Here is a 14,600-nt window from a genome sequence, read left to right as displayed (position 1 = left end):
TTCACTGCGTCTGCATACATTGAGGCGAATGTCCATTTATTTTATGTTATTATCAGGCAGCTATTGTGCATTAAAGGAACCCACTGCTGGTGTCCACCTTTTTTTAATAGGGTCCTAACGAAACAACTATTTCTGTCTCATCTTCAAGACCCCCCCCCAGTGCCCCTTTCAGTAATACAACTCAAAGGCTTTCAGGGGGAGGGCTTTATGTTCCTTCGATCAGGGGTTACGTACCTGTGTAAGTCCAACAAGTGGGCAACAAGAGTAAGATTTCCAGAGTTTTTTTAGCTAAAAGCAAACAGAGGCGGTATTGTTGAACATGGACGTTGATCCATTGCATAAATTGAATAGCCTGGATCCAATTTCCCAGATGTCTATATAAGTAGATGAATCCAAACTGATCAGGTAATAGAGTTGTTGATGAAAACCTAAAATGTCAAACAAATAAAAACTTGGATTAAAGTCTTCATAAGTCTTGAAAGAAAAACTTTTGCGCAACACTTGCGCTCTCGGCTGTGCTGACTTACCTGTCTGAAAGGGAGCGATGAATCATTTGATCACATTTTTCATTTCACTGCGGTGCTGAACAAACAGGATTGGGTGATTTACAGTTTTAATTAGGATTCTTACTTGACAAATTCCTACAGCCTCACAACGTGCTTTAGATAAATAAATCACTGGCCCGGGATCATCACGCTGCCGCCTAAGTGAGTGTGACTCTGTGACTCCACAGAATCCTCTTCCCACCACATGTCAGGAGGAGGAAGTTTTATGTCGGCTCCACGAGGCCGACCCCCAGCGCTCTGCTCGTTTCGCCTCTGACTCTGGAGCTCAAACTGAGTGTAGCCAGCCTTGGTCAGAAGGGTTAAAGTTAAAAATAATGGCAAAACATTTGGTGAGTTTTATACTGAGGTTTTGCTTTGGTGCATCTACCCTTAATGATCCAGTGAGCCGAGGTAGTCAATGAAAATATTGCCTGTTTGTATTTGCCTTAGAAGGGCGAACCCAAAGCTGTTAATATGACTAACTAGTGCTATAGAGGTTGGTGCATCATTGACTCAAGGGCTTAGAAACACTGGTTGCATTATTTAAGTACAATTGCATTATGAAGACTCTGCTGATCATTGTTTGTATGTAGTGATGTAAAGTAAGTGAGTAAAATGAGTTGAATCAACTTTCTTGAAAACAAATCATCATTAAAAATAGAGACCGCCACAGCATATACTTGAAAAAGAAATAATTTAAGAAAAATTACTATTTTAAAAAGACTTCCTGTGAACTAAATAAATATTGTAATAATTCCAAATGTATTTCACTGAGAGTATGTCATGGTTTATTAAATCAAATGTAGCTCTGAAATTAAGCAAGCCTGCCTCTGACATTTTACTAGGGATTAATCATCATTAAAGCTGTGCTATTAGTTCCTTCTTTAATGAATGCAGACAATCTATCTGTATCAATAAATATTACGAATTTTTCACTAAAAAATATTGTGTACTCTCCCCGTTACCTCGATGAGGAAAGAAAGCATCGATAAGATGACCACTGCAGACGGGAAAATATATCCCTCGATTTTGACAACTATTTAAAGTCTGTGCTTACTGTGTATCAACTGTAAATGTCAAGCTACAAAAAGAACTGCACTGAAACTTTCATACCAGCAGTTGAGTTGGACTTGTGGATGAAGATACGCACCGTCCCTCAACCCCCCCCCCCGACCCGCCCTAATGCCAAATTTAAACATCAGTAATGTGCACTGGTGTCTAACATTGCATCGTGAAATGTTAGATCTAAATCTCGATGTTATGCATCGTAACTATTGTAATCAGACATCCTGAGCTTCGCCTCTGTTTTTAATTGTCCAAAGCACAGTGATTTATTATTGTCCTGCAGAACGATTATTCATTTTCTGGTTGATTAGACCTGTGGGTGGCAACGTTCTGCATTCAAGCGTCTGCTAAATGAAAAAGTATTCTTCACGTGAGAAGATGTCCTTGGAGAAACAACAGCTTATTTTTTCTTTAATCAAACATATGTTGATTAAGAATACCTTGGCATGCATTCGGGGGGTGGGGGCGCAAGTAGAGAACATTATCTGATTGCCTCTTTGTTTAGACTAGTACAGGAAGGAACTTTCATTGCACACATGCTCAAGTCCAAGAAACAGTTCGTCTTTCCAAGCATTCGCATGTTGGAACTTGGCGTGTGCTCCGACGCTGCAACCTCGACCTGCACCTGCACCGCAACGACAAAACAAACACGTGCAGCCCCTGCGTATTGCAGCGCTGTGACACCGGCGGTTTACATTCCCAAGCAACAGTGTAGAGTGACAGGAGTGTGTGTGTGTGTGTGTGTGTGCACAAGCTGCTCTGGGTTGGGGCAGGTCCGGGTACGCCCGAGCCGCAAACAGCGGGCCAAGTTGAAACTTCCTTCGAAGAGTCGCTGGGATCTAAGCCCTGGGAGGAATGCACAGGTGCAGACACTCGGCAGCAGACGACCTCGCTCGATCAATCTGACACCGTGCACGGTCCGGTGCCAGTGGCGGGCTCCCGTGGGACGGGGGGCCTCCTGCAACCACAAGAGAGACGTCCATCGAGAGCTGCTCTTTCTTTGCTGTTGCTGTTGTTGTTGTTGTTGTTGTCCGCCTCCCAGCAGCAGCAGCAGCAGCCTCACAGCTGACGGTTGTGTAATGACACATTTACTCTGATGAGGTTGGCTTCGATATCCAGCGGCGTATTAATCTAACCATGTCCAATTAATCAATGCCGGATCGCATGCCGGTGCTCTTACTTTTAATGATATCAGCTGACATGTTTTATCTGGGATAGCCTTCCTGTGGAGTGGTGCCTACTTCTCTGTCGCGGCGGCGCTTTTCTTTTTTTAACTGTATTTATGTAAATGCCGCACTAATCAGTCAGTGCAGAATCTCTGAAGAGCTCTATTTGCAGCTTCATTGATCACAAGAGATATCACTGTCCCTCAAAGTAAATTTCCCAGGACTTTCATTAACTAAATTAGATTAAATATCCAATTAAATAGCTCCACTCATAAAATTAGAGAGGAAGGACATGATGTAGTGTTTTAATGATACTGATTAGGGATGTTGCTTAACATCAAAGCAGTCGTATCCTGAAGTCGTGTGCATTTGTCAGGAAGTACACACCAGGCCGGGAGAGGGTTGACGGCGCTTTGTTCACGCCCGTCCTCTCCGGCCACTAAGAGGGAGAGGCAGATTAATTAACGGACCTTTGCAGCCCAATGAAGACAGGTGGCAATAATCCTGACAAGAGACACATCTGAAGCCTCTCATACAAAACCAATTCCAACCGCACTCCATTTTTCAAAAGCTCATCAGGGTGAGGAACGAGAGAGTTGAACCTGTGTGGCTGCAGAATTTGTTTCTCTTTGATTGCCTTGTCAGGATATCTTATCCGATGGCAGATGACCAAAACCCCACCCTTCATAGGCCAACACTCTCTGCCCCCCCCCCCCCCCCCTTGGACCACAGATGCTTTCAGACAATGCATTCTGTGTCTTTCCCACTCATGCACATCCTCTCACACTGTCTTACACACTGCAAAGGCGCCAGCCAAGTTTCAGCCCCTACTCTCCTCCAGCTCTCCTTTTTCCACAAATGCAGTTAAAAGCGATAACGTATGGAGAACAGGCCGATGTACCACTCAGGGACACAAAAGCACGCTGCTCATCTTTTCTCAGCGGCCTTTGGTTTTGCAGGGTGACATTTTGTGAGCCTTTGGTAGATAGCATTATAGTGTTAAATATTCTAATGACACGCTAACTCATTTTGGGTTACTACCGTTGGCCCATCTCCGACCCCATTGGCTCATTCTGCAGTCAGATCAGCGACGCACACATGGATACTTCAGGGATTACATTTGTGTTGAGGCGCTCCGACGCTCAAACGTGATTGGTCAGTAAGGCTCGGGCTGTAAACGGAGGCCAGGGCCCTTCCGATACCAAACTATTGTCCTGTTGCCCACATCCCACATAATCTGCCTTCATACGATATTCTCTGATGGGCAGTAAACCAGTTAGTGGGACATGATAATGTCTGCAGCTTACTTTTGAAAAGATAAACTCCCCGTACATTTAGTCTTGAGTCTTGCTCACATTGCGATGATTTGGATGATCACTGTTTGATGGAGGGGTGAAGGGAAAGATTTCCCCTTTATACTTGTGGATTATTCATTATTAACACTGCATTATTTCGTTGGTGAAATTTATCCTAATTACTGGCTCAAAAAAAACGTTTTAAAGTTGACTTAAAACTAATCTACATCATTACTGGAGAGGGAATTAACTCAGACTATTTATCTTAGATCTGGCCTTAGGTACATTGAGGTTATTTATCTGGACAGAGTAGGCCCCACTTGGTTTGCAGCGGTGCAATCAGCAGCACATTATAGTAATGCTACTAATAATGTGCTGCGCTCGCATTAATGTGATTGATCATGTCTGCTTTAGGGATATGCATATGTAACCTTCTTTCCTTTCCACCACTCAAGCTAACCCTCCTCAGGAGAGCCTCAGTGGTCGATGATAGGATCCACCCGACTGTCCAAACACAGCCCCCTCCGGGACATTAATTTACAAGCAGTCCCATGAGTGAGTCTGAAGAGAGAAAGCTTAGTGAGCATGAAGAGTAGAGTAGGGAGTGGAAACCACAGAAATATAAAAAAAAAACTTTTTTATTTCTCAGGTAGAAAGTATAATGGAAAATTAATTCCCCAGAGATTAATGTACGAGGTAAATATTTTAGTGTGAATACTTATCTTCTAAAAAGTTAGAGGAATGGACAGCCCTGCCATGCTCTCCTTGTGTGTGTGTGTGTGTGTGTGTGTGTTCGTGCGTTGAAACAGCTCGAGGCACGAGGAGTCTAATGAGAGAAGAGATTCCAGGCCGCCTGATGGCTCTCATCAATCACCTTTCTCCTTTGGAGGTGTGCTGCCGGTCGGGGGAGGGGCGGCCACGGAGGGGTCGGTGGGAGGGAAGGCATCAGGTTCTTAATCTGAATAAGTTAATAGACTTTCTAGTCCAGTCCTGCTAAGTAGAACTTCATCCCTGTTGTCAGCAAACAAGCAGCATGTACACGGGAGACTGTCTCCGCAGCTGCTGGGCATCTCCACATCACACAGTTAATGTGTGGCAACTTAAATTCTGAGATCTAACTAACGATTGTCAATACGCCAATAACGGCCAGTTAAAGAAATCCAGATCTTTACTATTGTAGGTATACGTGGTTCAATTCATTGGTTAGCTTTTTAGCAGCCTTATAGTAAATGTGTTCCTCCTTTAGCTTAAGAGAAAAACCCACAGTGCATAGACCCGCCACCAGGACACATGCGCAGATGTCACCCAGATTTGGCATCCAAAGGTCGAATTGACATTTTGGAAACTGTCCCTTGACACTGGATTGTTATGTCCATGTGAAGAAAGTTGACATTATGTCAAAGACCAATGTATTTGGTTACAGGGACATACTTTGAGTCTTTGTATTTTGGATAAAAAATGGCAGAAACGAGAAAACTATCAATACGAATTTGTTCCTCCGCCAACAGGAGACAGCCGTCTGTTATTGGCACAGAAACACTAACCCAACATGACAAAGGGTGCAATAAACAATGTGAGAAAGTGATTGATTCAAATTCTAATTTCTGTGTGAAATGTTTTTCTACAGTGAGCCGGTAAAGTTCTTGCTTCCTTCCAGCAGTTAGTCAGCACGATGTCATACCCACAATATCCTGCTTTCAAGGGTTTACATGTCCAAACGAGTCCTCTGAAAACATTGGAAATTCAGAATGATCAGCATTTCCACTCAAATAGCTAACTCTGTTTATTTAAATAGCAGCAGCTGAATCCAGGAACAGCTCTTCTTTCAGATAGATGGAAGTGAAGCCAACTTGTCGAACACGACAGGCCTGTTTTGGTCTACTTTTGTCTGATTTCAAGCACACATTGTTTCCAAAACGTGTACCTCTTTTATGACTGTAAACTGCGTAACAGCCATCCTCCAAAACTACAGTTGGTTTCTAAAGTAACACAAGAGGACAACATTTATCCACCCTGGGCATTGCATCTGAAAACTATACAACCTCTTGCTTATTTGATTTTGATAAGAATCTGAGAATATGTTAGTCTTTAAAATTGCAGGGCAAACATTTCATAATGATACTATTGTATCTGTGCCTTTGTCCGCTTTGCAGTACCAGTGTGATAGCCCTGGTTAATTTATGATCTGTGTGCAGGACCTTGTGTTGTGTTTGCACCCCTTAAGGAAGAGGGGATAATGTGGAAAATATGCAGAAAATGTATTTGGGTTGACTGTCTGGCTGTTAATAATGATTGTGTTTGGATAAACAGTGCCCTACTTTCAAAATCTGTGGATCAAAATATTCCCAATAGGCTGCTTCCCTCGTATATTGATTGATTGGTATGGTGTTTAAAGGTCATAGTCATAAAACATCAGGATGTAATTAACGCTGTGTGATTTTTAACTGGTGGTTAATGCACTGCGTGTTGACTTTAAGTTATAGCTTGCTTCTCAGCCTACTGTTTGGATTACTGCGCATTATTTGAATGTAAGATTAGTTGCTGGGGAAATGTAATTTGCTGTTCCTCACAAAGGGGCAAGCAGGTCTGCCAGGCCTGTGAAACATGTCTTCATACAGCGTGTCTTTAATCATGCTTTTCTTTAGGGAATAGATGGACTATTGTGTCTTCTTTCCCTCTGAACCGTTGGCCTCCAAAACACTAAAGCCCTGAAGACATTCCATGCGGAGTCACACGGACACAAGACAGATGCAGCGGCCTGTCTCCTCACGGCTCCTTTACTCGGCTTCTTCGCTGATAGTTCATTTGGCTGAGGGAATACAATGAACATATTGAGCTGCTTTTAACCTGATTCAAACAGGCTTTGGCCTTGATATGACTAAAGGCTGGGGTGGCTTTAATAGATGTGACGCTAACGGCTTCAATTCAATTTGCCTTTTCAGCGTTGTCACCGAAGAGCTTTCAATGGCTTTGGGCCGAACCTTAAAGCAGCTGAATGTAGCATTCAGAGCATCAATTTAGAAGCAAACAACTATTATTTATGTAAAGCTATAGTGGCGCAATGTCTACCTGAGCAGAGAATAAAGTCACTCTGTGATTTTGAAGCTTCTTCTGGCTTTGTTGACACACATTTGGTTTGTGCTCGTAGTGCATGTTAGCATGTTAGCAGATGCACAGGCTAGCAATGCACCGCTCCCATACATGTCGTCATGGAAGCTCAACAGCCTGTTAAACACTTGCATTGTTAGCATTGTTAGCATTGTTAGCTGCCGGCTATGGCACACCGTCACCATGCACAGAGCCTTGAAGAGACAATTGAAATGCTCCCAATCCCGGACCGTGTACTAGGTGGCAACACTAGCAGCCACAACAAGCTAACAAGCTAACTCGCCGGCAGCTGCCGGTCCTTTTCGGGGTCAATGAATTAATGTGTTTACTTGAAAAAGCAATACCGTCGCGTACCAGGATACCGTCAGAATCTTTTTTAATAGCGTGACATAGATTTCTGGTCATACCGTCCCCACCGTTAAGTCCTATACCACAGTCAGTCCCTCTTGAATAGCCTGGGTCATCAGGGTCCATGTGTTAATAACAGAAGACCTTCACTGTGTGGCAACACATTTGCTACGTTATTGCCGTGGGTGTTGAGTCTGTTCATATTTCCTCTCAAATTGAACACACATGTTTTGTGAAAGCATTCATCTGAATGTCTGGGCTTCCTTTTGGCAGAAAGGGTGGACTTCACGTACATGGACAAAATAAACTGGTGTGCATTCTGATGATTAATTTGGTAGAAAGCTCATTTCAAATATATGTTAAAAATACATGTATGTCTGAAATGAAAAATAACCAGTTTTACTCACTTAATTGGCTACAATGTCTAAATCCCAATGGATTCAGTAGAACAGGGTGCAATGTGACATTAACACAGTATTTACAAATTCCTTGGCTGCACTGTTTATGTGACAATCCCTTCAATGCATTCGTAAGGAGAGTTTATAATCTCAGAACACACAGAGGTGTTTGGTTTTCATTTGGCTGCAGCTCTATTTCACCCCGTGAAGGGGAAAACCACCACAAAGGAACCCGATATGAGGGGGAACCACAACCTAATCATTTAATCAGGGCGACTTAAATCAAAGGAGGCAAAAGTTCACAATCTGAATGCAAAGAAATGTATCAGTTCCTCCGAGCCTACTGACATAGCTCACTTGTGGACGAGCGAGCCTAGACAGAAAGCGCTTAGTAATGAAGATGGATGCATTCTGTTATCAGGCAGCCACTTACTGAGGCCTGATGTAACCTTAAACATTGAGGATAGCTCAGTTGCACAAAGAATCTAATTAATGAATAGCAGCCATGAAAGAGGACAAGGCAAGTGTGCATTTGCAGATGAATTCCAGACACTAATCAAACGCTCTTCAAGTGGTTTAGTTCGCCTCCAGAGCGAAGGGATATTTGGCGAGGATTTAAGGCAATGTTTGCATACCGGCTCGAGGACAGCACACACATCCTCCATTGTTGTCATGTATGCGTCAGTGTGAACATTTTTTCTATGTCTGTTTGTTTTAAGTGCCAATTCACAAGTAACAAAAGAGCTGTGGATGCATAGAACAGGTGTGAGGTCGTATTAATGAGTGTATTCCAACAAAGGGGGTTTGTTTTCTCTCCAATTTGGATTCACATTACAGTTACCAGGAAAAAGTGTGTCCTGGTTCACTCGGTGTATTATTGATTATTTTAAGCTGAAAACACACGTTGCAATTTATAACCAACTAAACTTTTGTGTGCCATCATAGAGCGAACACATTACTGTTGTAATGATATCATTTAAGGGAAGAAACTGCATTTGACCGAAAATTTAAAGCAAAGTGTGGGGATCTTGAGAAACTTGCTTTAATATGGTAGATTTTGAGAATGATGAGATGGCTGTTGTTGGTACAGCTTGTGGAAGATTTGTGAACAGCGATGACCGCAGGGCAGAACAGGCACAGTCCAATCATTACATTCGGGTCAGTTGCAATGATGAGACGGGCCTGTTCCAGCCCTACGACAGCCACGGATCCTAAACCTCCTTTCACTCGTTTTTTAGTCAAAGAATTTAGTTAATTTATGCTGTCAGGCTGTTTTTAGAATTTGAACAAATATCAAAAATGAACTTAACAAGATGACCAACGCCACCTTTAATAACTACAACCTGGATGGGATGAGATGAGTGTGATCCATTCTTCTCATGTTTATAACACAAAGTAAGATGATGAGTAGGTTATGTCTCATCACACCTCATAAAGATTTTAACAAGAAGTTAAAGGCTACATAGCGGAGAGATCCAGACCTATAAATGCCTGCAGAGTCACAACCAGCTAAGGTTGGATCGGTATACAGCTCGTTATGAATCAATCTACAGAAACAATAACCAGCATAATTTATTTTTTTCTGTTATGAGATAAGTAGAAAAGTTCCACCCCTAGCTGGCCCTTCCCCACGTTCCTTATCCTTTGGAAACAATGAGGTTGCAAAATATAACAAAAACTACTCCCTTTAGCACCCATCAGAAATCAGCAAACTGAATTGTATGTTTAAACGGCTACATTAAAGAAGTGAACGTAAATGGTTATACAGAATCCACAGCCAGGATAGAGGCTTTTAGAGGCTTGAACACACAAAATGCTTTCCATGACTATTAAAAAGAAAAATAAGTATGGCAGGTTATCCTTACCATAGTCACCCATGTAGTTTAGCACTTTAGCTAACATTTGGTTATTACCATTACTTAACACTTTGCAGGTATTCGGCCATAAACCTGCATATAAATATTTTTTTGAGCTCATGTGGTGCCAGATGGAAGGTCAGGGAATTACCAACCTCGAGGTTTATCTTAAAAGGGCCATTGATACCTGCAGACAATGTTTTTTGTCGGAGCCGGCAGACCAACAATGCCATCCATCCTCTACAGCGTGCGACATTAGACCTTTTATTAAATTCATCAATCTACAAGCGTTCGATATCTCAGTGATTAGACACAGTGCGTGCTGAGGTCATCAGACTTCTCTCTCTTGTCCAGTACGAGCTGCAGAGGACCTCTCCATGGCGCTCGGTGAGCTTCCAGTGCCAGACGTGGCTGATGCTGATCACCGGCTTGGCTTTAATGGGTCTGGTACCTTATGTAGTTCACTGCATGATGACTGCCTTCACCAGGCCTCCTCCGCCCACCACCTTCAAAGTGGCAGCAGCTGCTTATGGTCTGCTGGCAGAGATCCTGCTGATCAAGTGAGTGGTTTGGTTTTTTTACGCCGATCTCTACTGTTAGATTGAAAGTCCTCTTGGTCTGATCTTGGTGAACATTAATAATTCACATGATGGTCACGGTCTCTCTTCTCTGGTTGTGTTTGTGGTCCTGGAAGGGTTTTTAATCTGCAACAACATTTAATTGCAACTTGATGTCACTTTCAAAGCAGGGAGCGGTCAGTGTCGTCAAAATGATCATCTCTAAGAACATGCTGTTGTCCGACCCCCACCCCTGCTTTCCCATTTTCATATTGCTAATTGGAAAGATGCCTGTGGTACTGTAAACCATTAGTAAATGAACAGTCTGTTTGTATCAACATCTAGCTAGTAAAAAAGATTCCTGGCATAAACAACGTCTACCCTGTCATTAGAAAGCGACATATGGCGGTCACTGTAATCAGATTACAAATACCGGTTGCGTAATCTGTAATTACCTAAAGCAGCGCACCAATCAGGCTGCACATGTCTGAATGTGAAGAATAGCCACTGGATTGCAAAAACGAATGCGACATATTGACCAGCCGTAGTCAACTGAATGATGGGATTTAGAAAAGCTCCCCGGCTTAAAACAAATAATTGTAAATAATAATTGGAGTAGTAAAAGTAATGTAATCCTTCAATCAATTTAAACTGGTTAATGTGCAAGTAGCGAAATGAAAACGGAGCACTGCGCTGCAGTCCTTTCTCCAGGGTTTGTCTTAACCAACATAAGAGAGGCTGTTTGTAATTAACCCAACAAGCCTCGTAACTTTTTTTCCCCCAATCAAGCGCCTTTCCAAGGAATGTGGCGAGTGAACTGGCAATTAATAAATATGGTTGCACTGGTAATGTGCTTCTGCATCATTATGCTGTAGAAGCCCATGTCCACGCTAGTAATGAGCTGTAATTTTATGACAGGAAATTGGTTTGTTTACAACACGTTCAGCAGCTTCAGACGCTGCAGCTACATTCTTGGCTGCAGGTATCGAGTTGAAAGAGGTTCACATATGTTGTCACGCGAACTGTCGTACTGTTAAAATGATTAAAACACTTTGTTCCTGTGCATGAATCATCCCTTCCATCTATGTTTCATTTAAAGCAACAAAGGCGAGTACATAAAAACGTAGCCCAGATATGCTGTATCACTATGAACACTGGAGGTGTCCCACTGCACTGAACAGGTTTTCTGTTCACTGACGCTTTCATTATTACTGGTGCAAGTGGAAGGTTGGCGGGTGTCCTTATTAGGATTGATTGGCCTCAAAGATCAGTGCCCCATGGTGCTTGTGCTGCCTTGCATGTGCCAGCCTCCTGCTGCCCCCTGTCAGGGTGAATCTGAGTCACTCTTCACCCCAAGGGTGGAGTTCCTCATAAGGAGCAACCCCCTTGTCTCTCTCCCAGCGCTGGGCCTGGTTGTCTTTAAAACTGAAACGAGACAAAGATTAGCTAGTAAACACATCACAATGACCTTTTTACCGTGGTGAAAGTGTACTCATTTGCTCATTTACGCTGACTCTTGATGAAATGGTAACATGCAATAATAAAGGCGAGAGCCTTTCACTAGCCTCGCAGTGAATGAGCCTCCATTACCTGTTGTCAGTTGCCATGGCTACAGACCTTCAGATACAAGTTTTCTTTACTGCAAAGCAATTAAGTTGTCAATTTTTTTGTCATCATAGGCCAGTTCTGAGTATAAATATATTTCTACTTAATATTCATCTTAGATTAAATAAAGTACGTTTCTTTTCAACATCAAGAAATGATCAATTTGTTTGTGTAAGCAATATTGGTAAGAGGAATATTCTACAAAAAGAAATGCAAAGATGACATCATCCTACTAATTATTGTTTATGTGGGTAAAATGTTGTTTCATTTCCATGAACGCAGCACAGGAGTGAATATGTATTCAATCTCACAGAGACAGTCCTGCTGCTGTAAATAGTCACCCTTCAACACTTAATTCATTCAAAAGGAAAGTAATTTGCCCTGCCAAGACATTTTATATTTTAACAGAAGAAGCGGGGAAAGCAAAGGGTACAACATCTTTGAGTTCCAATGCTAAAAGCTATGAAATGGCCATAAAAGGAAACCCACTGAAATAATTTGTTCATTCAAACGGTTTCCTTCTCATTTCCATTTATTGCACCCCGGCTCGCTTTCAACATTTTGAACCTTCAAATTAATCTCTCCTTTCTTGGGTTTTTTTTTTTGCCCTCACCGTCGTGCTGCAGGTCTGTTAGTGGACACATTCACAAAGTCACATGACATTTGTCAGGCTTGAACTGCCTTTCGGAAGGCTGTCACACAATATGTGCCCTCTCCTTCCTTAACTGTCACAGTGAGAGTTGGGGGCGCTGCGACAGTGGCCTGACCACGCAGCTCTGCACTGTGAATTCTTATATGCCATTGCCTGGAGGTTAGAAACTCTCATTATGCCGTGTTAGATTTATTAAAATAGATTATGGAAATGTTAATTAAGTCATTAATTACATTATTTAAGCAGCATTGACAGATAAGGGTGTGTGTGTGCACGTAAGGGGGTGGGTGGGGGGAATGGGGGGGGGGCGTTGAGCTCCCTGGGTGGTTTAAAAGGATGTGATTGGTGACAAGGGACACTGTGGAGATGGCGTCTAACCGCTAGCGCTGACATGATACAAAGTGGCCTCCACTGCTCTCTCACCTCACGCTACTGTCTGCAGCAGTTTGGAGAGCTGCCCGAGGACGAGTGGCTCTTCGGCCTCTGTGCAGATATAAGTGAACACAAGGGTACAAACTCAGGGATGTTGCAGCTTCACATAAGTTAAGAGAATTTTGGGCACGGGGCTCAAAGTATACAAGATTTGCATGCTGCTTTACAAATTTGAGGCCTTGGCTTTTCCGCCGTAACGTCCGCGCAAAGACCTCAAAATACATTTACAAGCTGCTGCAACAGAAAACACAGCGGCACAATTGTAAGACGAATTACCCGGGAGTTGAATCTATGGACTCTCTTATCTGTTGACAGTTTAGTTACCACGAAGCGCAAGAAATGTGTTTTCCAATTCTCTGAGAATTGAGCTTTTCTTTGTCCCATCAAAGCTATATTAAGGGAGGGAAAATTGCGCTGATCGCACTTGATAAGAATAAATGATCGATGTTGTAAACAAGCAGGATGCTTCAATTCTGATCCGAGGCATTGATTTGCCTCAGCAGCCAATTACTATTTGGACTGAGGTTATGCATCAAGTCAATCTGCCGGGAGAGGGATTTCTCTGTTGGCTGGCTGGTCCGTTCCCAAACAGCAAGTGTGTGGAATTCAAATATTTCACTAACTGTTCTAGTTAAAGAACCAGCATCCGTACTGATCCCTCAGGTCATCCATCCGGTCGCCGGGCACGACGGGAAGGTGCATGTCTTGACATGAAGTGGCGATTGATTGTAGAAAATGATACAGTATGAGGCTTTCTGACCACCTCGGGGTCAGCTATGGTGATTAGCTCCTAAGTCTGTCACACAATCCCCATGGTATCCCACTCACTGCTGTGATAGTTAGTATGCACCAACATGAACATTAGCCCCCTAACAAGTCTCCAACATGCATATCTTTCTTGTGTGGTAGAACAAAGAACCACACTTTTTAAACAATGAATTGTATGCACACAGACTCATTCCATGCCCACTATGTGCAGGTACTTGTAACCTCTTGGCCAATCACCTGACTGTCTCCTGAAAGTACTTTCAAATACAGCTCCTTTTCACCAGCAAATATAAAAGAAATATAATTCTTTATGAATCCATATCATGAGGAAACTTTTGACCGACCATCGGCACCGACCACTTTTTGCACTCTGCGCTACTGGAATATTGGATGAGATACATTTCTGCTGGCATCTTCCCTTCCATGGAGAGTGCTTCTTTGGTACACTGCAAGAAAAAGTCAACCTTAGCCATTCAGTCCATTAAATCAGAAGGTAAAACCAGGAGACGCTTAGCCTAGCTTAGCATAAAGACTGCAAGCAATGGAAACGGCACCTCCAAACCATCACATTAACATAGCATGTGTCCCTAAATAAATTAAATCTATATGAGACAAAATGAGTAATTTAACTTCATTGTCATTATTGTTATTGACATTAATTCATATGGATGCATATAAAATGTGTCTGAATGAGACACAATGAGACATTAGCTCTGGAATCACTTATTAAATACCTCCACTTAGTCATCTAGAGCGAAGGTCTAAATGGACTTTGTGGTTACATCATAGCAGATCTAGGGGCAGT

General features: G+C 42.6%; 1 protein-coding gene across 1 annotated transcript in view; it reads left to right on the top strand.

Annotated features, from left to right (window-relative positions):
- LOC119216314 (uncharacterized) overlaps positions 1-14,600 on the top strand; it is a 61,882-nt gene that overhangs the window by 35,521 nt on the left and 11,761 nt on the right. The window contains exon 4 of the mRNA XM_062563539.1: positions 10,136-10,341. Coding sequence (XP_062419523.1) covers positions 10,136-10,341 — 206 coding nt within the window. The remainder of the gene's footprint in view (positions 1-10,135; positions 10,342-14,600) is intronic.

Source organism: Pungitius pungitius, chromosome 7, assembly GCF_949316345.1.
Source record: "Pungitius pungitius chromosome 7, fPunPun2.1, whole genome shotgun sequence".
Classification (NCBI taxonomy): Eukaryota; Metazoa; Chordata; class Actinopteri; order Perciformes; family Gasterosteidae; genus Pungitius; species Pungitius pungitius.
The sequence above is the reverse complement of the archived record's forward strand: the minus strand, read 5'-3'. Positions and strand labels throughout refer to the sequence as shown.